This window comes from Tamandua tetradactyla, chromosome X (genome assembly GCF_023851605.1).
Source record: "Tamandua tetradactyla isolate mTamTet1 chromosome X, mTamTet1.pri, whole genome shotgun sequence".
NCBI lineage: Eukaryota > Metazoa > Chordata > Mammalia > Pilosa > Myrmecophagidae > Tamandua > Tamandua tetradactyla.
In genome coordinates this window covers 114,537,769-114,564,337 of record NC_135353.1, presented here as the reverse complement: position 1 = coordinate 114,564,337, position 26,569 = coordinate 114,537,769, and the positions used below count along the sequence as shown (strand labels likewise).

Below are 26,569 nucleotides of genomic sequence, written 5' to 3'. Positions count from 1 at the left end.
TGATGAGATTTTGAATGTCTGTTCAGACATCCAGAATTAATTGTTTCAACTCCTGTATCTCATTTGAAATGTTAGTTTGTTCCTTTGACTGGGCCATATCTTTGATTTTTCTAGTATGGCCTGTTATTTTTTGCTGGCATCTAGGCTTTTAATTTTCATAATTAGTTCATTCTGGAGATTGTTTCACTTTTTTTAGCTAGGGTTTTCTTGTTGCATGGCTTTTTTCTTTAGTTCTTTAGCATTTATTTCAACTTGCATAGGCTCTGTTTACTGATCAGAATTTTTCAGCGCTTGTTTTTCTGTTTCTTGCTCTGCCTACATTGAAGTTTTCTTTGAGAAGTTCTCCTCAGATATCGTCAATCCCAGTCATGTGTTCCCTGACCAGAAAGGCCCACGTCTCAGGAGGAAAGAGTAGCCATTATCAAGTTTCCTTGAGTGTGAGGCCCAGCAGATTGTCAGACTTTCCTATGGAGCCCCTAGACACTGCACTTTTCTTATCCCATCCAGCATATGATGCTATTCTTCCCACAGCTTCCCAACAGTCTAAAGTGATGTGGTGTCTTTAATTTCACCAGCCTCTTCCTGCCAAGGGTGTGGTTGAGACACAGGCTGATGTAGTAGGCAGGTTCAGGTTGCTTCTGTTTTCCAGCCCCTGTAGCTGGAATTCTCTGAATGAGGGCCACCACTTGAGCTTGGCCTTGACCCATTTTCATGGGGAAAAATATACACTTTAGGGAATTCACCTGTCTAGTTACTTTGTCTCTCAGTCATGCTTTAATTCTGCCCTTGCCTGGGGCAATGCTGGAAACTGACAGTACTCACAATTCCATCCAATGAGCTGTTAAGAATTTAAAAAGAAAGTCTTTTCAGAGCCAGACCCCAGGTCCCCAGGTTTGCCAATCAAGACCTGGAGTTGGTATGTGGCTCTATGTGTCCCCTTTTCTTGGCACCCAGCCCTTTTTCAGTATTTTGTGCTGTCCAACTCACAAAGTCTATTTAGTTTTGTTTTTTAGTTAGCACCTCTCTCCTGAGGTGAAAAACTCCTGATTCTTTTAATGCTTACTCCAGGTTTTTATCTGTACTCGGGGCCTGTTTCCAGCAATCAGAATGTGTTAATTAAATCCACAATTGGAGCTTGTTGTGCCAACTCCTTTCTACTAGTAAAATCTGTTTCCTTTCCCCTCAAGGGAAGCAACCTGCCATGCCCCTGGGGGAGACATGCCAGCCTCCACAGCTTAGGAGACTTACAATTCTGTGTGGGGTCTCAGCCATCCCACCCATTCCAGATTTGTGTACAATGTGTGTCCAGTCATTGATGGCCCCCAAACAGGTGTTCCATACAGTTCCTGGTTATTTACTAGCTCCTCTGGAGGATGAACTAAATTCCAAACCTTACTATGTGGCCATCTTGCCCCACCTCAGTAATGGCCAATTGATTTTTTTTTTCCCACAGGGGCAGGCACCAGGAATCAAACCCAGATCTCCAGCATGGCAGGCGAGAATTCTGCCTGCTGAGCCACCATGGCCTGCCCCAGCCAATTTATTTTATTTTTTATTTTTATTTATTCATTTTTCATCATATACCTGTGTAGTTATCATCACAATCTATTCTTTTCTTTTTTGTGAAAAATAACATATACACAAAAAAGCAATAAATTTCAAAACACATCACAACAATTAGCTGTAGAACAGATTTCAGAGTTTGGTATGGGTTACAATTTCACATTTTTAGGTTTTTACTACTAGCTGTTCATAGACACTGGAGATTAAAAGAAATATAAATATAATGACTCGGCAATCACAATCATTTGTTAAACCCTATCTTCTCTGAATAACTCTACCATCACCTTTCATCGTTCTGCCACTCTTTAGGGGTATTTGATCTATGCCCATTCTAACTTTTTCATGTTGGAGGGGGCTGTTGATAATATGGGATAGGTGGATGGAACTAGTTGATGTTCTTGAGGGGCTGGCCCCTCTGCATTTCAGGACTTATGGTCAAGGGATCCAACTGGAGGTTGTACATTTCTGGAAAGTTACCCTAATTCATGGAACTATTGTAGAATCTTATATAATGCCCTAGGTGTTCTTTAGGATCGGAAGGAATGGTTATGATTGGGGTTGGCCGATTGATTTTTGACAAGAGTACCAAGTCCCCTCCATGGGTTAAGAATAGTCTCTTCAACAAATATTGCTAGGAAAAAAGAGATATCCATGTGTAAAAGAATGAAAGAGGACTTCTACCTCATACCATATATAAGAATTAACACAAAATCAAATAAAGATTAAATATAAAAACCAAAACTGTAAAACTCCTGGAAGAAAATATGGGAAAGTATCTTTGGATTTTGTGTTAAGTAATGGTTTATTAGACTTCATACCCAAAGCCTAAGCAACAAAAGAAAAAAAATAATAAATGAGACCTCATGGAAATTAAAAACTTTTGGCCATCAAAGGATTTCACTATGTAACTAAAATGACAACTTACACAATGGGAGAAAATATTTAGAAACCATATATCAAGCAAAGATTTAATATTCAGAATATGTAAGGAAATCCTACAGTTCAAAACTAAAAATACAAACAACTCAATTTAAAAATGGGTAACACATTTGAATACAGATCTCTCAAATAAAATAAACAAATGGCCAAAAAGCACATGAAAATATGCTCAAAATCATTAGTAGCTAGGGAAATGCAAATCATACCACAGTGAGATACTATTTCACACCCACTGGAATGACTACTACTAAAAAAATGGAAAATAACAAGTGTTGGAGAGGATTCAGAGAAATCCTTGTACATTGTAGGAATGTAAAGTGATGCAAGCACTGTGGAAACCACTGTGGAAAACGGTCTATCAACATGTGACTGGGTAAATAAAATATGGTATATATATGTGTGTATATATATATATATATATACACACACACACACATACACACAATGGAATATTATTCAGTCTTAAAAATGAAGTTCTGATACATGTATCAGCATGGATGAATTTTGATGACAATATGTTTACTGAAATTAGCCAGGCACAAAAGGACAAATGTATGATCTCACTGATATAAAATATTAGAATAATCAAAATCATAGAGTCAAAAACTAGAATATAAGTTAACAGGTGCTGGGGAGGTGTTAGAGAATGGGGAAATAATGCATAATTGGTACAGAGTTTCTTTTCGGGGTGATGGAAAGCTTTTGGTATTGAATGGTCATGGTAGCACAGTAATGTGAATGTAATTAACAGCAATGAATTATATATTTGAATGCAGTTAAAACTGAATTTTTAGGTTGTCAATACGTTAACAGAATAAATTAAAAAAAAAAACAGGACTGTACAATGCAAACAGTGAGCCATAATGTAATCTATGGACTACAGTTAAAAGTGTAATTATACCAGTATTGTTTGATGGATTGCCAGAATAGTGCCATACTAATGCAAAGTATATAACAGGGAAAATTATGCGAATGAAGTATATTGGAACCATTTATTTTCTGTGCAATTTTTCTGTTAACCCACAAAATCTCTTACCAAAAAAAGGGGGAAAAAATCACAATGAGATACCACTTTACAGTCAACTAGGATGGTCATAATTTACAAGATGAGAAATAGCAAGGGTTGGCAAGGATGTGAAGAAGTTGGAACCATCATACATTATTGTTCAGAATGTAAAATGGTGCAGCTACCAGTGAGAACAATGTGGTCACTCCTCAAAAAGTTAAATATAGATTTCCATATAACCCAGTAATTACACTTCTAGGTATTGACTCAATGAATTGAAAACAGGTATTCCAACAAAAATTTGTAGATCAATATTCATAGCAGCACTATTCCAATATCCAACAGATGGAAGCTAAACAAATTTTCATAAACTGATGAAAGGATAATCAAAATGTGGTTTTATGTCCATGCATGAAGTATTATTCAATCATTAAAAAAAATAACATAATCTGTAGGGGACTTCTGCAAAGATGAAAGTATGGAGATTGGCAGGGCTCACCCCATCTCCAAAACTAGAAAGTAAACAGGCAGAAACTGCCGGAAACTACTGTTCTGGATTTCCAGAAACCAAGGGAGTACTGTGTAGCATCCAGGAAAGAAAGGGACAGGAACACTGAGAAACTGCAACAAAAACTGTAAGCAAATTGCTCCCAAGCAGGAGCTGGTGCCCATGCCACACCCTTAGGCAAGCAGCCTTGGGTATGGTCTGTGACTAGCTGCCACAGACAGAAAGAGGTGCAGAGGTCTTCCTGCCAGGGAAAAGGGGAAGGAGGGTGTGCAAGGCCAAGGACTGAGCATGGCTTCTGACTAGCAAGTTTGAATTGCCAAGCCCAGCTCTGAATTGCAGTGCTAGCTGCCCAGAACAGGAATCCTGGCAGACATTGTTTGAATACCATCTGGTGGAAATTGAAAAAAAGAAAAATACATTCCCTCCTAGGGCTGTGGGAAAAGGTTTGCAAAAGAATTCCATCTATTTGGCAGGCTAGGAAAGCATGCCTTTGGGGAGCTGAAGGGGGAAAAATGCTTTTTGGGGTCTTTCCTGTCCTTTTCCCCAGAAAACTTTGGAACTGGTCTGCGTCCCATTTGTGGGTCCTGGCACTGTATTGATCAGCTAAACAAGGGAAAATTTAAAAGCCTAGAATAAATTGAACCAAGAATCAAAGAAGAGCCTTAACACAAACCCAAACAATAAAACCCTAGGCAAGAGAGAGAAACTGATTATCAGAGTAACTTTATCAAGATAATCAGATGTCTAGACACAAGCAAAAAATTACAACTTACATTAAGAAACAGAAAGATATGGCCCAGCCAAAGGAACAAATGAAGAGGTCAGAGGAGGTACAGAATTTGGAACAATTATTCAAAGATGTTCAAACAAATCTTCTGAATTAATTTAAGAAGGCGAAGGAAAATATGGCTAAAGAATTAAAAGATATTAAGAAGACACTGGGCAAGCATAAATAAGAATTTGAAAACATGCAAAGAAAAATAAGGATCTTTGCAATCAGATCTTACAAAAATGAAAGGCACAATAAAGGAGATTAAAAATACACTAGAGGTATACCACAACAAATATGAACAGGCAGAAAAAGGTTCACTGACATAGAAGACAGGACATCCAACATGGAACAGACAAAAGAACACATAGAGAAAAGGATGGAACAAATTAATTAGGGTTTCATGGAATTGAATGATAGCATAAAGGGCACAAACATACACATTATGAGTGTCCTAGAAGAAGAAAAGAAGGGGAAAGTGACAGAAAGAATGTGTGAGGAAATACTGGCTGAAAATTTCCCAACTCTTATGAAAGACATAAATATACATGTTCAAGAAGCACAATGTACTCCAAAAGGAATAAATCCAAATAGACCTACTCCAAGAAACATATGATCAAAATGCCAAATGCTAAAGATACAGAGAGAATTTTGAAAGCAGCAAGAGAAAAGCAACTCATCACATACAGGAACTGCAATAAGACTAAGTGCCAATTTTTCACTGGAAACATTGGAGGCAAGAAGGCAGTGGTATGATATATTTATGATACTGAAAGAAAACTTCCAGCCAAGAATTTTTTTATCTGGAAAAACTGTCCTTCAAAAATGAGGGAGAGTTTAAACCATTTACAGATAAACAGAAACTGAGAGAGTCAACTGACAAGAGACCTACCATACAAGAAATACTGCGGCAGTTCTACAGACTGAAAGAAAAAGGGGAGAGAGGCATGGATTACAGTAAAGAAGTGAAGACTATCAGTAAGGGTGTGAGAAAGGGTAATAGAAGACACAAAAATAAGATGGCACATCAAAGTCAAGGGACAAAATGGTTGAAGTACTGCTTTTACAGTAATAACACTGAATGTTAACGGATTAAACCTCAAATCAAAAGACAGAGATTGGCAGAATGGATTAAAAAAATGAACCATCTTTACGATGTCTACAAAGACTCACCTTACATCCAAGCATACAAATAGGCTGAAAGTGAAGAGTTGGTATAAGATATTCCAAACAAACAGTAACTAAAAAAGAACTGGGGTAGCTATACTAAATCAGACCAAATAGACCTTTAGTACGAAACTGTTGTAAGAGACAATGAAGGATATTACATATTAATAAAGGGAAATTCACCAAGAAAAAATCATAAATACGCACCAAAATACATGAGGCAAACACTGGCAAATTTGAAGGGAATAATATATGCCTCTACAATAATAGTTGGAGACTTCAACGCACCACTATTATCTATGGATAGATGATCAATAAGGAAACAGAGAACTTGAATCATATATGAACTAGTCCTAACAGACATATGCAGAACATTGCACCCCAAAACAACAGGTACTCATGGATCACTCTCCAGGATAGACCACATGTTGGGTCACAAAATGGGCCTCAATTAATTTTAAAAGATTGAAACTATACAAAGCACTTTCTCTGACCATAACGGAATGAAACTAGAAATCAGTAACAAGCAAAGAACTGGAAAACTCACAAATATATGGATGTTAAACAACACACTCAAACTAACAGTGGGGCAAAGAAGAAATTACAAGGGAAATCAGTAAATATCTCAAGACAAATGAAAATTAAAAAAAAAAAAAAATATATATATATATATATATATATATATAAAGAAATATATCTATATAAATGTTTGAGTATTCATTAAAACCATGTCTGGAAAGACTTATCTGTGGGCTTGGTAAGGGTGTAGGATGGATTTTACTTTATAGACAAGCTTATATTACTTATATAATAATAATAATAAAGACACAATAATAAGGAAATAAATAATAAAGAAATACAGTTGTAAAGATTTAGAAAGATGCCTGTGATATCTGTTAAAATAAAAAATTAAGTTGCAGATCAACATGTATATAACACAATCTTATTTTTATGAAAAAGAAGTTGTTATTACATATATATAAATAAATCTGTGTTAGGTTAAGAAAAGCCAGGAAGAATAAGGAACAAATTAATAGTGGTTACTTCTGTGATCTGATTTCAAGAGGTAGAAAAGAGAAATGAAGTTCCTACATTATTATTAATTAAAGTCATAGGATTAAGGGTGATTTTTACTTTTTGTATTTTTGGTTTTTCAAATAAACTCTCCCTGCCAAAAAAATCATGATAAATTAAAATCATAAAATTGAAAAAAGAAAACTTGACAGCAGGAATCTCTTATTAGAAATCTCAAAGTTAGTTTTTATACCTACTAAAAACAATGAATATATCAGATTCTTTCTTGTCATTAATACAGTAAGTATAGACTGCTCCTAAGTTCTTAGCTCATTCAATAGAGGGCTCTGTTACCAAAGACAGTTTTGCCATCTCTACTGAGCAGTTTTAGACACTTATAGCCTAAGTTATGGACTTCTTATTTACCTGTGACCTCAGAATTGTGTGCATTTCAAAGGACAGAGTTTTAGAAAAGAAGGCATTTCCTTAAAAGCATACTCAAAGGATAAGAAATTGGTTAGAAAGAATGATACTTACATGCAAATACAGTTCGCTGGGTACAGAAGTTATCACATTAAGGTCCCTTTTGAACACTGATACGTTAGCAGGCTGACTCTCAGTCACACTGGACAGAATCTTAGAGCCTGTCTGCTGAAAATTAGGTGATTGTACAGGACTATCATGAATTCCATACTGACTGATGGCTGTGACTTCTGGCACTGGGCCGGAGAATGGATCTTCAGCAGAGGAAGAAAATGGAGAGTCTATGTTTTCGGTATCCTTCTGACTGTCAGGATAGATGGTCGATATGCTATGCTCCTGATAAAGCAAGTTTCTTAATTTTTCATCCAGAGTTTTAATTCGGTTGTCTGCAAACTCCAGTTTTGGAGGTCTTTCCCCATCTGATTCCAGGACAGTGGTGGGTAAAAGGGTAGTTGGTTCAAGGCTTGAAGTCTGCGAGGGAATGGCTGTCTTAGGAGAACTTGCTTTAGTGTTCACTGTTGTCCCTCCTTCTTGGGAAATAAACTCTGCATCCATAATTGGCTGCTGCACTGATAAGGACTGAGGCTTTTGATCAGACATAAACGCCAGAGTTGTAAGAGAGTTACCAGCAATCTCAATTGACTCGCCCGGATGGACCATAAGTACATCAGCCTGACTGGCAGTTTGGTAATACATATGTGCAGGTATGCCTGCTTGATTGGTGAGTCCCTGACATTCAAGTGGAACTGCACGAACTGAAGAAGCAGTGTAACTGGAACTACTAGTAACCGGTGCCATTATGTGCCTGTCATCTTCCACCGGAAAAAGTATAGCTGGTTGTTCAATTTCTATACTAGCATATTCAGAAATCTTACCATCAACTAAATCCTTGTGTTCTGATTTAGAAGTGAAAACTGAATGTTGGCATGGATTATTTTCTATAGTGAGGACTGTGTCCTGTGATATTTCCTTATTACTTGTGTTTCTTGAACCTAGAACAATAACAAAGAATGGCTAAGCATGTATAGAATAAGTACAAAGCATGGACTAGTACCAAAATCCAAAAGGGATAGGAGAAACAAGGGGCAAATGAGAACCTGTGTGAAAATACTCTTGTAAATAAGACTTAACATATAGAGAATTCAATCTTTCAAGAAAAATATTTTTCTTTTTTCATAAATATTAAATTAAAACATGGTTAAAGTTATACCTTAATATTAATATCTTCATAAATGCTTATGAAAATTATCATACACATAAAATACCCATGAAAACAAATTAAAGATATGGTAAATATTTTGCATCCGCCTCCTCCAAGTCTGGATGAAGTGGCCAGAGAATTAAAGCTTACTAGAAAGTGAATGTAGCCCAGGAACTGTAGACAAGGAATGCTGAAGAGAAGGAGGAGATTGAGTCTCACGATTCCTTATTGTCTGATTGATACAGAATCGCCAACGACCAACTGGGGATGACTGAGGGGCAGATTCATCTGTAGAAAAAAATCAACATATACTGTTAAGCAATTGTACTTTTTTTTTTACCTTATTAACTAAGAGAATCAGCTTAAAACACGAATTTACTTTGTATCTCCATTTCCAACAGCACCAGGATATGTGTTATATATGACAAGACCTCCCAATCCTGATATAGTCTAGAGAACTAAGCACAAGAAATCTTTAGAGTAGGATTTCAGATTACACTGAAATAAATGTTGTTTCAATAGCAATTAAAAGCAAGGGATTTTTTTTTTGGAAAAATGGAAGACTCTTTTTTCTATTAAAACCTACATCTCTTCTATATTCCAATTATGGTAGAGATTGCATAACTCTATACAAGTATTAAAATTCATAGAGGGTGCAGGGGTGGTTCAGGAGTGGTTCAAGGCTGAATGCTTGCCCTCCATGTGGGACACCTGGGTTCGATTCCTGGACCATGCAACAAAAAAATCGTAGAACTGTGTCAGAAGTTAAGGAGGGTATTGTTTCTTTTTGATCATAGGGTCTGATTAATAATCCTTGCTAATATTTTCCTAATAGCATATGACAAATGTTTCTAAGGTAATGATATGAGATCAAGTTAAAGATTGTGTGGCATTTTGGATCTGGAGAGAAATATTGGGTATTCAAATGTAGTTATGGATTAGACTGTATCATAGTTGTACTTTCTGTTGAAATGCACGACTGTAGGATTATTTAGATTTTTATGTTTATTCTTGATGAAAAGCTTTGTTCTTCTTTTTTTTAAGTTTGCACTTGAATCTTAAGAAATAAATCCACTCATGTTATCAAAAAAATTCATAAAATTGTATACCAAAAGAAAAAAATTTATTCAAGTTTACTATATGATAACTAAAAAAATAAAGTAAAATAAATTCCTACACTTTTACTGCTAATTTATAAACTTACTCGAATAAGTAATTCTCTTTTAAACTTTGTCTTACTTTGTCAGTCATAAACTTGCCAAACCTCTACTAACCAGAAAATAAAACACAGCACCCAGGCATCTTAACACAGTCAAACAAAATTTCAGGTTAATGGTATCTGGTCCAATTACTCCCATACTGCCTTTTGCCTCTTCACATTGCTATAATTCCTTCAGAGGTCCTCATGTATCTATGGCTTTTCTCACCCTCCCAGATGTTCCTAATACACCTACAATAAGAGCTGAAAAGATAGAGAGGAAAAGGTAGACAGAAAACAGAAGACCCCATCTTGTTCCTGAAAGTTCATCCAGTTTCTGATTTATAAACCTCATGATCAGAGCAGGCTGAAGCTTATCACTGTTGGAATGAAATCAAGGTAAGAATGACTATTAAAATATGAGACAACTTTACAACATAATGATTTTAGTTAAAGTTTCTGTCCATCTCATATAAGGGAAAAAAAAAACCTTACCAATTAACTTTCAAATAAGTAAGCTGTTAAAGATCATCAGCACCGTGACCGCTTTTCTAGTTAAGCCTCACAGCAACAACTCAGAATCAGATAAAGAACCAGCACTTGAAGGAAATCTAGAGAACAGTTTCTAACGTCTGGGATATAATGTCCTTTCAAAATGTGGGAAAACTTGTATTGACAATTTATCAAATTACTTTCTTGGCTATCATCTTTCCCAATGATGGTGTGTAAATTAAAGTTTCCAAATGTCTTGCTTCAAAAGCCAAATGGTAAATTTTATTAAATATACTTACTGCTGGTTTGAGTAGATGCAGAATTTATCTGTACTTGTTCAGATGATCCTGTCTGAATTAAAAATGAATAGATAAATAAAGAAGTTCCTCATACACATTCAAGAAGACCTATTTGTTAAACAATTGCTCTTACTTGGCTACTGTTGTATTCCACAATAATGGAATCAACGCCAATGGCTCTTTCTCCAGCACAGTGAACATGAAGGATCTCCTGCGCTTGACCAACAATGGCCCTTAATTCTTCTACAAATTTTTCCTTTTCACTTTCCAGTACAAAGTTATCTTCAACCTGACAAAAAGAATTTTATTTATAGAATGAATTTAGTTTTCTCAAAATTGTAATACTATATCAATGGTAACTACCATAAAGAAAAACATTAAAAATGAATATTTAGATCCAAATGTGACAACAGAATTAACAAAGGTCAACAATAAAATACCATATACTGCATTATTCTTTCTATTTTGAGATTACTGACAATTGTCAGACTGGCACTACTTATCATAGAAGAAGCCAGCATTTAAAAAAATATCTTGTGTTGTATAAATTGATTGTCACTTGAAGAATATAATTGAGACAATATTCATTTAAGACTAGAGTTTTCCCTTTTTAAATATAATTATTTATTAGCGAAGTTGTACGTCTACAGAAAAATCATGCAGAAGATATAGAGTTCCCATATAACTCCCCCACCCCCAGTATCCTGCATTAGGGTGTTACCTTTGCTACAGTAGAGGAAATTGTAATTGTACTATTAACTATAATCCGTATTTTACATTAGGGTTCACTGTATTGTACAGTCTTATGTTTTTAAAATTTCTATTCTAGTAACATATATACAACCTAAGATTTCCCTATTTTAACCACATTCAAACATATAATTCAATGCTGTTAATTACATTCACAACTTCATGCTACCATCACCACTATCCATTAGCAAAAATTTCATCACCCCAAACAGAAACGCTGTCCTAATTAAGCATTAATTCCCCATTCCCTAACTTCACCCTGGCCCCTGGTGACCTATATTCTAGTTTCTGACTCTATGAACTTGCTTCAACTAGTATTTCATATTAGTGAGATCATACAATGTTTGCCCTTTTATGTCTGGCTTATTTCACTCAACAAAATGTCTTCAAGGTTTATCCATGATGTCATATGTACCAGAACTCCATTTCCTTTTATGGATATGCCACAGTTTGTAAAGTTAGCTTTTAAATTACTAATCACAAAATGAAACATCTCCAAAGGTGATAAATAATGGACCTTTAATTCAGCTTAAACATGTTAAGGAGAAACAGTTCAGAAAATGCTATGTTAAACAAGGGACAGAACATACATAATGATTAACTTTTAAATATTTAATTCTGGTTAGCAAAGAATACATATACAAAGAAAACTGGTAGAAATAAAAGCATAATACACTATTCCTGCCACTGTAACCCGTTCTCATTTAAAAAAAAGGAAAAATACTAATTTAAGCCTAACAATTCAAAGAAAATATGAAAACTAAATGAAATAATGAACATAACTTCAGCACTTATATGTGATATGCTACATTAGAACCACCTGGGGAGATTCACAAACCTCCAAGAGATTGATTTAATTAGGGACCCAAGCAATTGAATCATTTTCCAAAAGCTCTTCATGTGACTCCAACATGCAGCAAGAGATAAAATCCACCGACCTAGATTATCTCTGAATAAAACCCCCTCATATTTTCCATATATATATACTGAAACCAGAGGAGACACAGCAACTTACTCTAAATTATAACTAAATTCGCTCTGTAAAATTAAAAAATCCATAATACCCTTAAAAATGGCTCTGATTAAATGGGGAAAGAGGAAAAATGAGGTACAGAATGCTGAAGGGAAAGCAGTTAGATTTTATTGTACTTACCATATAGTCTGCAATATCCTCTGGAGCATCACCATCAACATCAAACTTGAAGGTGACCATCTTGTTGTTGTGTGTCTCCAGCTGACACTCAACCATGTTGTCTCCAGAGGTTGACACCTAAGCACAAACATTTCACAAGTTCAGGAATTAGTCATTGTTTTCCCTTTGCAAATTGTGCAGGGAACGTCTAAATGAGTTCCCATACAATATATAGGAGAAATGGTTTAAATGGTTCCGAATCCAAAAGGACTCTGTTTTTCCATTTGTTAAATACTGCCTAAACAGCTATGACAAATCTAACAGGCTCAAATTATTCAGCAAAAAATAAGTCAGGTATATGGTCCTATGTTAATATGAAAGAAAACTAAACACAATTTAAAAAAAATGACAGTAGTCACTGCAGCTAGCTGCAATGCAAAGATCTAAATTCAGTCATTCCTTTCCAAAATTCGCTTAATCCCACAAATTGACTGTTTTATTATTTTTATTTTTTTTACAAATTGACTCTTTAGCAAAAGAAGGTACACTGTTAACAGAAATGTAAACAAATTCAAACTTTGTGGCCAGCAATCTAGCAACATGGATTTTAAAAACTTCAAAATTTTTCATACGCTTTGACCCACTAATTCCACTTCTAGGAATCTATTATAAAGAAATAATTTGGGATATATACAAAGCTTTATGTTCAAGAATGTTTGCTGCAGAGAGAGACATACATAAAGAGAGAAAGAGACAGAAAAAGAAAGAAAAAAAGACAAACTGACAAAGACAGACAAAATGAACCTAAATGAGGAACAACAGAAGAAATGGCTAAATAATAATACCTCTGTGCATGGGACTGGCTAATACAGCCAATTATCAAGTTACTGAAAAATTACTTTATACATGATATAAAGTTTTTTAATAGGCAGGATATAAAATTGTATATAAGTTAAACATACATCTGAATGCACCATACTGGTTAGCGATATGGACTTTAAAGTCTGATCGGCTCTGGCTCTATCACTTTTTAGTTGAATGACCTTAAATTACTTTACCTTTTTGATTTATATTACCTTCATTTGTAAAGATAAGTATACTATGACCTCCTATACAAGATTACTGAAAGATCAAATGATAAAATGAATGTATAACATTTAGAGTGCCTAGAACTAAAGAATTTTCACTACTACTGTTATTTGTAGTAGTGTTACAAACTTAATAATGTAAAATGCTACACATACATAAAGGAAAATATAAAAATAAACTAAAGCATTAATAAGAGCTATCTCTGAATGGTGGGATCAAGTGACTTTTACTTGCTTTGTTATAGTTCCCCTATATTTCCCAAACTTAACAACACAATATTCATCATAAAAAATTTTTAATAGACAAAAACTTACTTTGGAGAGGTTTTCACAATATTCTTTACCTACTTCCTCAGTAATATCTCCCCTCCCTGGCCACCCAAATCTCTAGATGCACTCTAAACCAAACAAAATTTACACACTGACCTGCAGTACAGTAAGCTGAAATTTGGTCCCCTTCTCTGGTCGAGGACAAGAAGCACGTCTCTGTTTGATCCGATCCTGTTTGCCATTTCCACATGGGTTATCGATGCTATTGGTATTTTCCTTTGCAGCTGCTGCCTCATGATTCAAGCTAGTAATTTTTTAAAAAGTAACTCCTGTTAAATTTCTCAGAGCTAAAAATATTCCTGTGCTCAAAGCCCAATATTTAACCCAAGTCAGAGTTAACAATCTTGATGTTAACATCCCAAATGTTCAGGAGATAATTAAAAATTATCGTACAAAAAAAAAAACAAAAAGAAACCCAAGAAAATCACAACTTGAATGAGAAAATACAATCAATAGTTGCCAACACCAAGATGAATCAGATATTAGAATTAGCTGACAAGGATTTTAAAGCAACTACTTTAAACTCATCAAAATGCTTCAATGAACAATTACATATACTTTTGAAACAAATGAAAAATTGAAAATCTCATAAAAGAAAAAGAAGATATGAAAAAGAACCAAATGGAAATTATAGAACTGAAAAATAAAATAACAAATAGCCTTTCATGCTGGAGCCCCAGGTTCAATACATGGACCATGCATCCCCCCAAAAAAAACACCAAATAAAAAGATCACTGAATGGGTAAAATAGCAGAATGAGTAAGACAGAGTAAAGAAAGCAGGGAACTTGAAGATTAAACGATAGAAATTACACAGACTGAACAACATAAATAGTAGTTTACAACCTACCAAAAAATAATACAATTATGTATCTAGTTCTGATTTATTTCATTAGACTAAGTGGAATATTAGTCTAAATTACATTATTTCTCACTTCATTTTTTAACCCTTATAAACTTTTCTAAGAACAAAATAATATAAAGTGAACTAGAAAATTGTCAATAATCTCACAATCCACATCATCCCTACTGGCATAAAAAAAGCAAATACCATTTTTGTAAACATACATACAAATATAAGAACAGAGAAGCTTCTGTAGTCAAGATGCATAAGCACCAAATGAATGCACATACTTCAACATATACTCATTATTCTAATGATATTAATTTATAGATACTTACCTTCGAACTAAACCTGGTTTTAGAAGAGCTGCTTGTTCAACTCCAACTGTCTGAGACATGGGCTATAAATAGTAAAGAAATAAAACTCATTATAACAACTGCAAAATGCATGTTAAAGATAAAATTTGCTACTATTTTAGAAAACATGATTGTTATATTTCATGTTTGGGCTACCATGCAAACCAGGTAGCATGTCTATATTACTGAGTGTCTGTATGTCTATATGAATCCTATTATTGATGTTACCACCAAAGACAAAAAAAATTAAATATAGCACTGTCTTCCATGCTTTAGTTTGTGTTATTTTTCTTTTTTTCAATTAGTTTTTTTAAATACCAAAAAACACCAAACAAACACAAACATTCGTAACTTTTGAACATTGCGTTCTACATATATAATCAGCAATTCTAGTTTGTGTTATTTTTCAATGGAGAACACTACTATTCTACTTCCAGTCCTACATGTAAAACTACTAACTTAAGAATTGCTGACATTCCATAAGATTAAATCAATGAACTCAAGTTTTATTGTATTGTGTGGTCTCTCTCTCATTTCTTTTCACTAAATATTGCCAACTCTTTCATTGAGGCACTAGTATCTAGGAGCTGGAACACTATCTTCTAGGAGAAAAGTTTAAGCCTGCTAAGAACACCTATACCAACTGTCTTGGAAAATAATTTTAAGCATTTATCTAATCCATTATATGCAATGCCACCGGTGACAGCACAGAGTGATTTTAAAATGCAAATGTACCAAAATGTATCATTTCCCTACCCAGTTTAAACGTTCTATGGTGCCTTCTAATTTCCTATAAGGTTAAACTCCTTAGGATGGCAACTAATGTCCTCAATGAACTGGTCTCTGCCTGATTCTCTAGCCTCATCTCTGCTTAAAGCCACCCTGAATTGTAGCTCCTCTGAACAACTTGGTTCTTGTAAATGCTATGTCTCTTCTATGTCCCTCCACTTCCCTGGACTATTTCAACTCCTCCTCAATTTTGCCCATCGAGCAAATATGTGGACAGAACCCCTACATACAAGAGGCCCCTATTATAGTGAGTTCCAGAAACAGACCAGCAAAATGGCCAGTGAAAACACTTTAGAAAACATATATCTTAGATCATATCTTGGTTTCTAAATACAGCTCCCCACTAAAAGTGATGGAGATTCCTTGTAGAAATGGCTGATTCCAGTACTGGTGTAGTTAAAGGACAAGATGAGCCTAGAATATCTTGCCATTCCAGAAAGTTAAAAAGCGCTCAAAACTTGATAGGGACATATCAAAAGCACAAAGGAGCCAGCTTGAAGTGGCCCCCAAATCTGGGACAATTTGGGTATCAAAATATCAATAGTAACAAAATATAATCTATCAAATAAGATAAGAATCCTTGAATTCATACTGATATAAATAAATAAATAGGGAAGGAAAAGTTCTTAGCTACACTACAAAGCCAACTAATAAATATAAAACAGAATGATAGAGTTAGAAAATCATCAATGGATACTAAAACCAATGGGTGAAAGCTGGATGAGTACCAGAACATTTACTAAATTTCAAAGTATCTCCTCGCACATTACTTAAAAATTACAAAAGAAAAAATGGTAACTTCACAGAGGAGGAATTTGGCGGGCACCACCTTAACAAGTAAACTACGACAAATTGACAGCATACGCATGCCTCCTAATACAATGCACTAGTAAGAATCCAACATCACTTACATAGTATTCTGGCCCAAAATGCATAACCTGAATCTAAACTAGAGGAAACTTTAGATAGACTCAAAAGGAACGGCATTCTACAAAATAACTAGCCTTTATTCTTCAAAAATATCAATGTCAGGTGGTGCAATGGTGAATCAGTACAGAATTCTACCTAGGTCCGATTCGCAGAGACCGTCCATGCAAAAAAAAAAAAAAATCAATGTCAAGAAATACAAAGAAAGGCTGAGGAAATGTAGCAGATTAAAGGAGATGAAGGAGACAGGACAGCTAAAGTAAATACATGATCTTCAATTAGATCCTGGATCAAGGGGGAAAATTTCCATAAACGACATTATTTTGACAATGGATGAAATTTTAATATGGACAGTAGATTAGATAATAATGTTACATCCATGTTAAATTCCTTGAAGTTGGTAATTGAATTGTGGTTATTCATCCTTGTTCCTATATTTAAATATTTAGCATTTCTGCACATAGCTCTTCTATACTTCAAAGTGTGTATTCAATACACACAACACAATGTGCACTGTAGAGAAATAGATCCATTCTCCAATACTGCATTTTATCATGTCCCTCTTTGCATATGTGCTTAATATCTGACTCCAAGGACTGAGTTATCTTTGCATTCTCAGTGTCTCAGTACATATTAGGCTGCCAGTAAATCTTTCAAGGCAGAAATAAATAGGAAAGGAAAGGTGGCAAAGGAAGAAAGGCTGTGCCACAAAAGTGTTCATGATCTAATATTACCAATTCTGGACATCAATCCTAAGGAAATGATCCAAATAAAGGGAAAAAACATAATGCTTGTTTCACAGTAAATGTTCAACAAATGGTAGTTATTTCTACGTGTACATTGTAGTATTATATATAATAAATAATATATATAACTATATATAAATAAATATAATAAAAGCTAAAAGTAAGTTATCTAGGAACAGAAGACAAGGTAAATATGAATACTTATTGCACTGTCAAGGGGCCATTAAAAACTGAAATTGGGAAGGCCAAATAAAGACAGGGAAAAATACTTAATAATGAATGTGAAAAGGGAAACATAAGCGTGTATCAACTTCTAGGTATATACCCTAAAAGAATGGAAAGCAGGGACTTCCGGGTCAAGATGGCGGCTTAACAACGTGCACATTTTAGTTCGTCCTCCAGAACAACTACTAAATAACCAGAAACAGTACAGAACAGCTCCCGGAGCCACGATAGTCACCAGACACACAGCGTACCCCAGTCTGGACCAGCTGGACCGGCTGCGAGCACCCCCCAGAACCGTGAGTTCCCAAAGCTGTGGCGGCCAGAGCCCCTCCCCCACAGGCCACTTCACAGAGGGGAAAGGAAAGGACTTTACCAGGTAATTGGGTAATTTGAGCTGAAGGGATACAGATTGTGCAACAGGACTGAATATAAAAACTCAGAAATGGACAGCACAGTTTTACCTAACTGCAATACAATTATGTTAAAACACTGAATGAAACTGCATATGAGAATGATAGAGGGAGGAGGGCTGGGGCATAAATGAAATCACAAAGAAAGATAGACAATAAAGATTGAGATGGTGTAATCTAGGAATGCCTAGAGTATATAATGATAGTGACTAAATGTACAAATTTAAAAAATGTTTTTGCATGAGGAAGAACAAAAGAATGTTATTACTGCAGGGTGCTGAAAATAGATGGTACTTAATATTTTAAAATTTCAACTAATGTGTGAGACTAAAGCAAAAAATGTTTATTTGGTACAAATCTATACTTTGACTAGTGCATCTCCTAATATAACTTATGTAGATAGTTGATTGAACACCTTAAGTACATGGAACTTTGTATAGGACATGAGATTTTGTTGGTTTGTCCAGGTTATGCCCTGATGAATCCCAGAGTGATTTGATCAGTGAGTGGGAAAGTATTTGCAAAGTCCCCTTAGGGGAATGGTGAGAACAGGGGAAAACTCAACTTCCCCAAGTTGAATTCTTGATATTCTCACAAGCAGTGTGGACAACCAAAGCTATAGGCTGAGCCGCCAGTCTTGGGGTTTGTTCATATGAAACTTAACCCCTCAGGGGATAGGTCAAGCCTACTTAAAATTAAGCCTAGGAGTTACCCCCAAGAGAACCTCTTTTGTTGCTCAGGTGTGGCCTCTCTCTCCAGCCAACACAGCAAGCAGATTCACCACCCTCCCCCTGTCTACGTGGGACATGACTCCCAGGGGTGTGGACCTTCCTGGCAGCATGGGACAGAAATCCCAGAATGAGCTGAGATTCAGCATCAAGGGATTGAGAAAAACTCTAGAATGAGCTGAGACCCAGCATCAAAGGATTGAGAAAACCTTCTCGACCAAAAGGGGGAAGAGTGAAATGAGACAAAGTGTCAATGGCTGAGAGATTCCAAACAGAGTCGAGAGTTATCCTGGAGGTTATTCTTATGCATTAAGTAGATATCACCTTGTTATCCAAGATGTAATGGAGAGGCTGGAGGGAACTGCCTGAAAATGTAGAGCTGTATTCCAGTAGCCATGTTTCTTGATGATGATTGTATAATGATATAGCTTTCACAATGTAACTGTGTGATTGTGAAAACCTTGTGTCTGATGCTCCTTTTATCTACCTTGTCAACAGATGAGAGGAACATATGGAATAAAAATAAATAGGGGGAACAAATGTTAAAATACATTTAGTTTGAAATGCTAGTGATCAATGAAAGGGATCAGTAAGGGGTATAGCCTGTAAAATTTTTTTTTTTTTAGTTTGTTATATTTTTCTGTTGTCTTTTTATTTCTTTTTCTGAATTGATGCTAATGTTCTGGGAAATGATCATGATGATGAATATGCAACTATGTGATGATATTGTGTTGAGTGCATGTGTTGGGAATGTGTGTTTCTTGTAATTTTTTTAATTAATAAAAAATTTTTTTAAAAATGGGACCCATAAAAAAAAAAACTAATAAAAGTTGGTTATCTTGGTAAAAGAAAAAGAATGGAAAGCAGTAACTCAAACAGATATCTGTACACTGATGTTCCTTGAGTATTATTCACAATAACCAAAAGATGGAAACAACTCAAGTGTCCATTGACAGATGAATGGATAAACAAAATATGGTATATACACACAATGGAATATTAGTCAGCCATAAAAAGGAATGGATTCCTGATGCATGGTTCTACATTGAGGAATCATTCATGCAACTGAAATAAGTAAAACATAAACTCACATATATTATATAATTACACTTACATGAAATATGTAGAATAAACAAATTTGTAAGAGACAGGAAGTAGGTTAGACAATATCAGGGGTCTGGAAGAAGAAGGGGTAGTTTCTAAATGAGTACAGAGTTTTTGTTTTGGGTGATAAAACATTTTTGTTAATGGATGATGTTGATAGTAGCATAGTAGCATAACATACATGTAGATGTGTTTAATGCCACTGAATTGCATGCTTAGAAATGGTTCAAATAGCAAATTTTATGTCATACATATGTTATCAGTATAAAAATTCAAAATGTATGTATACCTAAACAACCATATGAAACAATATAAGAAAAAAATCTGAACTATTACAACAAATATTATAATCATTGCCAAGTTAGGGAGATAGCATTCGAGTGATTTTCCCCATTTTCCTATTTTTTGAAATGTTACTATATATGTTTTATAATTAAAACTTTCAAAGGATACCAAATCCAAAGCATAAAGGAAAATGGCTACTTTCATAAACCAATGATAAGACTGTAAATTGGCCAGATTTTGCTGTAGGGCAATTTGGCAATAAATAGAAAGCCTAAAAAATACCTAGCAATGCCATTTCTAGAAGTTTATTCTAAGGAAATAATTGAGAATGTATACAAAGATTTAGGTACAAGAACACTCCACATAAGATGGGTACTTATAGTAAATAGAAAAAAATCAGACATTTGTCTGATAGAAATGAATTAATTAACAAAGGACGCAGGCCTCTAAAATTGTGCTAAAATATACAAGATAAAGTTGTAAGTGAAAAAAGGTTATATAAAAGAGTACATACAGCATAATTACATTAAAATCATGTGTGTGTATGTGCAGACAAAATGGTCTGGAAGAACAGATGTTCTTCCATCTGTTTTAAACAAGCTTACCTATATTCATGACGTTTTGGTGATGAGAGCAAATTAATTCATTTTTGTGCAAACAAACTTACCCTCAAATTTGGTAATCTCAGGGTAGGTTCCCATTATTTCAATTTACAACATTATAGTAGTTTTATACAAAAGGAAAAATTAAACATTTAATTAAATTTCAAAGACGTGTAAAAATGCCCTAGCACTTATTTGTAAATATTAGTTTTGAAATTCTTAGAAATATTATGCCTTAATTAGAAGTTATCCGATAAAAAGGCAGATGAAACAATACTGAGCCATGATTCAGAGGACCAACACAGAGCAGAATTAGTAATTACAAGTGGTTATAAAATATAATTCCAGATTCTTGATATAGATTTATGCATCAAGTGACCATATTACTACTCCATCTTCCTGGAACACAACATAATTCCTTTAAAGTTTCTTGAATACAAATGTTTGTTAGGTTGGATGCATTCTGTTGAATCTTATGTGTGCAAAAAATCTACTTGCTAAAACATACAGTCTAAATGTTTAAATAGCAATTACATTAAAGAGCTAATTAATCTATAATTAGAAGCTAGACTAATTTATCCAGGAAAAACTATTAGTATAGGTTGACTAGGTTAGGAGAGCAGAGGGGTGCAAGGAAGTGGCAAATTGTGCTCATCTTTTCCCACTTCAAATCCAAATGAAAGACAGGTACTGTTCTAGTTTGCTAGCTGCTGGAATGCAATATACCAGAAATGGAATGGCTTTTAAAAAGGGGAATTTAATCAGTTGCTAGTTTACAGTTGTAAGGACGAGAAAATGTTCCAATTAAAACAAGTCTATAGAAATGTCCAATTGAAGGCATCCAGGGAAAGATACCTTGGTTTAAGAAGGCCAATGAAGTTCAGGGTTTCTCTCTCAAGTGGAAGGGCACATAGTGAACACAGAGATTCTCTCTCATCTGGAAAGGCACATGGCAAACACGGTCAGAGTTCCTCTCTCATCTGGAAGGGCACATGGCTGACACAGCATCATCTGCTAGCTTCTTCTCCTGGCTTCCTGTTTCATGAAGCTCCCCGGGAGGCATTTTCCTTCTTCATCTCAAAAGGTCGCTCGCTGGCTGGTAGACTCTGCTTCTCATGGTTATGTCATTCTGCTCTGCTCTCTCAGAATCTCCTTCCATTCTCCAAAATGTTTCCTCTTTTATAGGACTCAAGAAACTTATCAAGACCCACCCAAATGGGTAGAGACATGTTGTCACCTAATCCAGTTTAACAACCACTCTTGATTAAATCACATCTCCAGGGAGATGCTCTGATTACTGTTTCAAACATATAGTATTGAATAGGGATTATTCTGCCTTTATGAAATGGGATTTAGATTAAAACATGGCTTTTCTAGGGGACATACATCCTTTCAAACCAGCACAGGTACCAATTCCTTCACCTATGAGACCTTGATACCTAGATGGAAAGGAACTTACTAGCAAAGTCGAATGAAATTAAACCACCTCTAGATACTTCTTGCAGAATGTGATGAAGGCCAAAGTGAAATACAAAACTAGGCCTGAGTTTCCCTGAGCCATACCATTCCCTGTTTTCTATCTTGGCACTAAAACAATGTCTCAAACTCATTTCCAGATCTTTCTTTAAGACAATATCTTTAACATTCATTTCAAAATTCTCAATGCCTAATGGGAATAGCTGTTCAATAAATGGAATAGGAATAAATGTTCAATAAATGTCATTATTATAATGTTCTTATTTTTACTATTATTTTTATTAATAGCAGTAGTAACTACTACAATTCATTGAGCATTTATTAAGTTCCAGGGACTGTGCTAAGCGTTTTATCTACAATTTTTTAAAAATAAATTCAACCCGTACAATGACATTAAGCAGTGGGTATTATCTTCACTTTACCAATGAGCAAACTGAGGGTATAAATGATGGAAACAAAATTGAGTGAGTGAATAAGTGAATGAAAGAAAAAATTGTTCCAAAGAGTATTGAAGAACAAAGACTCCTTATCCACACCACATTTAAAATACTCTCTATTACTTGCCTAACTTTCTTTTTACGTACTCCAACACCAACTAGTGGTTCTTCTCCCTGGTTGCACATTATAACCTCCAAAGTAGAAAGGGAGGGAAGGAAGGGAGGAAATAAAGAAGGAAAAAATACAAGACAGGAGAGGTGAATGGAGGGGAGGGGAATGATAAAAACCAGGAAAGTTTCATTAATCATAAAGCAGACACAACTAGACTGAGGGAAAAAAATCTACCTGTACTTCACTCCAGGGTCTACTCAGGTAACACCTCAAGAAAGAGAACCTGTCTGAAAGGAAACATATACTTCATACTTCTCCCTTATTATCTGACACCTGTTGAGGGAATAAGGGTCCGTTCCAACGAGCAAACTGATCAGCCATTGATCTTGTCTCAAATCTCCAAGTTTTCTCCAACTCTCTAGAGTGACTAACAAGCAATGTTTTTTAAAAATGGCAGCTTTTGGAGAAGATGGTGGCTTAGTAAGACGCGCGGATCTTAGTTTCTCCTCCAGGACAGCTACTAGGGGAGTAGAAACGATACAGAACAGCTCCCAAAGCCACGACAGAGATAAAAAAGACAGCGTACCCCATCCTGGAACGGCTGGCTGGCTGAGAGAACCCGCTCTGGTGAGATCGCCAAGGGGCGCGGGCTTCACCGGGCGGGGCAGCAAGCGGCCAGAGTCACTCCCCTCCCCCTTCCCGGGCCGGCTGGGAGAATTGGACAGGCGGTCCCCTCAAACCGCGGTGGCTGGCGCCCACAACACGCGAGGCCCCCCGGACCAACTGAGAGAATTGGATCGGAAATCCCCAGGCCGCGGAGAACGGTGACGGGGGGGGGCCCCTACCAAACCCGTGACTCCCTGGGAACGGTGCTCTCTCCCGGGCGGGCCACTGCGGCTGGCGCCCTCCCGCCACACTTGGTCCCCGGGCCAACTAGGAAATTCAGACGGGCGCGTTTCCGGGCTGCGGCGGCCAGTGACCCTCCCCGCGTTCGGACCCCGGGCCAGCTGGCACTCTTCCAAGCCACTTCGGCTAGCGAACCTCCCGGACGGCGAGAGTTTTCCAAAGTTAAAGGACCCACAGCACCTTTTACTGGTGGGACCCGCAGACAAACGTGTGCCACGAGTGCCACCTACTGGGCAGGATAAGAAAAACAGAACCCAGAGATTTCACAGAAAAATCTTCCAAACTTTTGGATCCAACACCCAGGGAAATCTGTCTAAATGCGCAGACGCCAGCAGAAGATAATGGATCACGCTCAAAAAATTGAAAATATGGCCAAGTCAAAGGAACAAACCAATACTTCAAATGAGATACAGGAGCTGAGACAACTAATGCTGAATATACGAACAGAAATGGAAAACCTCTTCAAAAACGAAATCGATAAATTGAGGGAGGACATGAAGAAGACATGGGCTGAACATAAAGAAGAAATAGAAAAACTGAAAAAACAAATCGCAGAACTTATGGAAGTGAAGGACAAAGTAGAAAAGATGGAAAAAACAATGGATACCTACAATGATAGATTCAAAGAGACAGAAGATAGAATTAGTGATTTGGAGGATGGAACATCTGAATTCCAAAAAGAAACAGAAACTATCGGGAAAAGAATGGAAAAATTTGAACAGGGTATCAGGGAACTCAAGGACAATATGAAGCGCACAAATATACGTGTTGTGGGTGTCCCAGAAGGAGAAGAGAAAGGAAAAGGAGGAGAAAAACTAATGGAAGAAATTATCACTGAAAATTTCCCAAGTCTTATGAAAGACCTAACATTACAGATCCAAGAAGTGCAGCGCACCCCAAAGAGATTAGACCCAAATAGGCGTTCTCCAAGACACTTACTAGTTAGAATGTCAGAGGTCAAAGAGAAAGAGAGGATCTTGAAAGCAGCAAGAGAAAAACAATCCATCACATACAAGGGAAACCCAATAAGACTATGTGTAGATTTCTCAGCAGAAACCATGGAGGCTAGAAGACAGTGGGATGATATATTTAAATTACTAAAAGAGAAAAACTGCCAACCAAGACTCCTATATCCAGCCAAATTGTCCTTCAAAAATGAGGGAGAAATTAAAACATTCTCAGACAAAAAGTCACTGGAGAATTTGTGACCAAGAGACCAGCTCTGCAAGAAATACTAAAGGGAGCACTAGAGTCAGAAACGAAAAGACAGAAGAGAGAGGTATGGAGAAGAGTGTAGAAAGAAGGAAAGCCAGATATGATATATGTAATACAAAAGGCAAAATGGTAGAGGAGAATATTATCCAAACAGTAATAACACTTAATGTTAATGGACTGAATTCCCCAATCAAAAGACATAGATTGGCAGAATGGATTAAAAACAGGATCCTTCTATATGCTGTCTACAGGAAACACATATTAGACCCAAAGATAAACATAAGTTGAAAGTGAAAGGTTGGGAAAAGATATTTCATGCAAATAACAACCAGAAAATAGCAGGAGTGGCTATACTAATATCCAACAAGTTAGACTTCAAATGTAAAACAGTTAAAAGAGACAAAGAAGGACACTATCTACTAATAAAAGGAACAATTAAACAAGAAGACATAACAATCATAAATATTTACGCACCGAACCAGAATGCCCCAAAATACGTGAGGAATACTGCAAACACTGAAAAGGGAAATAGACACAAATACCATAATAGTTGGAGACTTCAATTATCCACTCTCATCAATGGACAGAACATCAAGACAGAGGATCAATAAAGAAATAGAGAATCTGAATATTACTATAAATGAGCTAGACTTAACAGACATTTATAGGACATTACATCCCACAACAGCAGGATACACCTTTTTCTCAGGTGCTCATGGATCATTCTCAAAGATAGACCATATGTAGGGTCACAAAGCAAGTCTTAACAAATTTAAAAAGATTGAAATCATACACAACACTTTCTCGGATCATAAAGGAATGAAGTTGGAAATCAATAATAGGCAGAGTGCCAGAAAATTCACAAATACATGGAGGCTCAACAACACACTCTTAAACAACGAGTGGGTCAAAGGAGAAATTGCAAGAGAAATTAGTAAATACCTCAAGGCGAATGAAAAAGAAAACACAACATATCAAAACTTATGGGATGCAGCAAAGGCAGTGCTAAGAGGGAAATTTATTGCCCTAAATGCCTATATCAGAAAAGAAGAAAAGGCAAAAATGTAGGAATTAACTGTTCACTTGGAAGAACTGGAGAAAGAACAGCAAACTAACCCCAAAGCAAGCAAAAGGAAAGAAATAACAAAGATCAGAGCAGAAATAAATGAAATTGAAAACATGAAAACAATACAGAAAATCAATAAGACCAGAAGTTGGTTCTATGAGAAAATCAATAAGATTGATGGGCCCTTATCAAGATTGACAGAAAGAAGAAGAGAGAGGATGCAAATAAATAAGATCAGAAATGGAAGAGGAGACATAACCACTGACCTCACAGAAATAAAGGAGGTAATAACAGGATACTATGAACAACTTTATGCTAATAAATACAACAATTTAGATGAAATGGACGGGTTCCTGGAAAGACATGAACAACCAACTTTGACTCAAGAAGAAATAGATGACCT

The 26,569-nt window shown here is 35.9% G+C and overlaps 1 protein-coding gene across 8 annotated transcripts in view; it reads right to left on the bottom strand.

The window, feature by feature from the left end:
- Nucleotides 1–26,569, bottom strand: part of WNK3 (WNK lysine deficient protein kinase 3) — a 168,558-nt gene that overhangs the window by 41,728 nt on the left and 100,261 nt on the right. For all 8 annotated transcript variants that reach the window (XM_077145630.1, XM_077145632.1, XM_077145631.1 and 5 more), the window contains 7 exons: nt 15,121–15,182; nt 14,036–14,183; nt 12,543–12,659; nt 10,773–10,928; nt 10,640–10,691; nt 8,801–8,938; nt 7,504–8,441 (listed from right to left, as the gene is read on the bottom strand). In XM_077145630.1, coding sequence (XP_077001745.1) covers nt 7,504–8,441; nt 8,801–8,938; nt 10,640–10,691; nt 10,773–10,928; nt 12,543–12,659; nt 14,036–14,183; nt 15,121–15,182 — 1,611 coding nt within the window. The remainder of the gene's footprint in view (nt 1–7,503; nt 8,442–8,800; nt 8,939–10,639; nt 10,692–10,772; nt 10,929–12,542; nt 12,660–14,035; nt 14,184–15,120; nt 15,183–26,569) is intronic.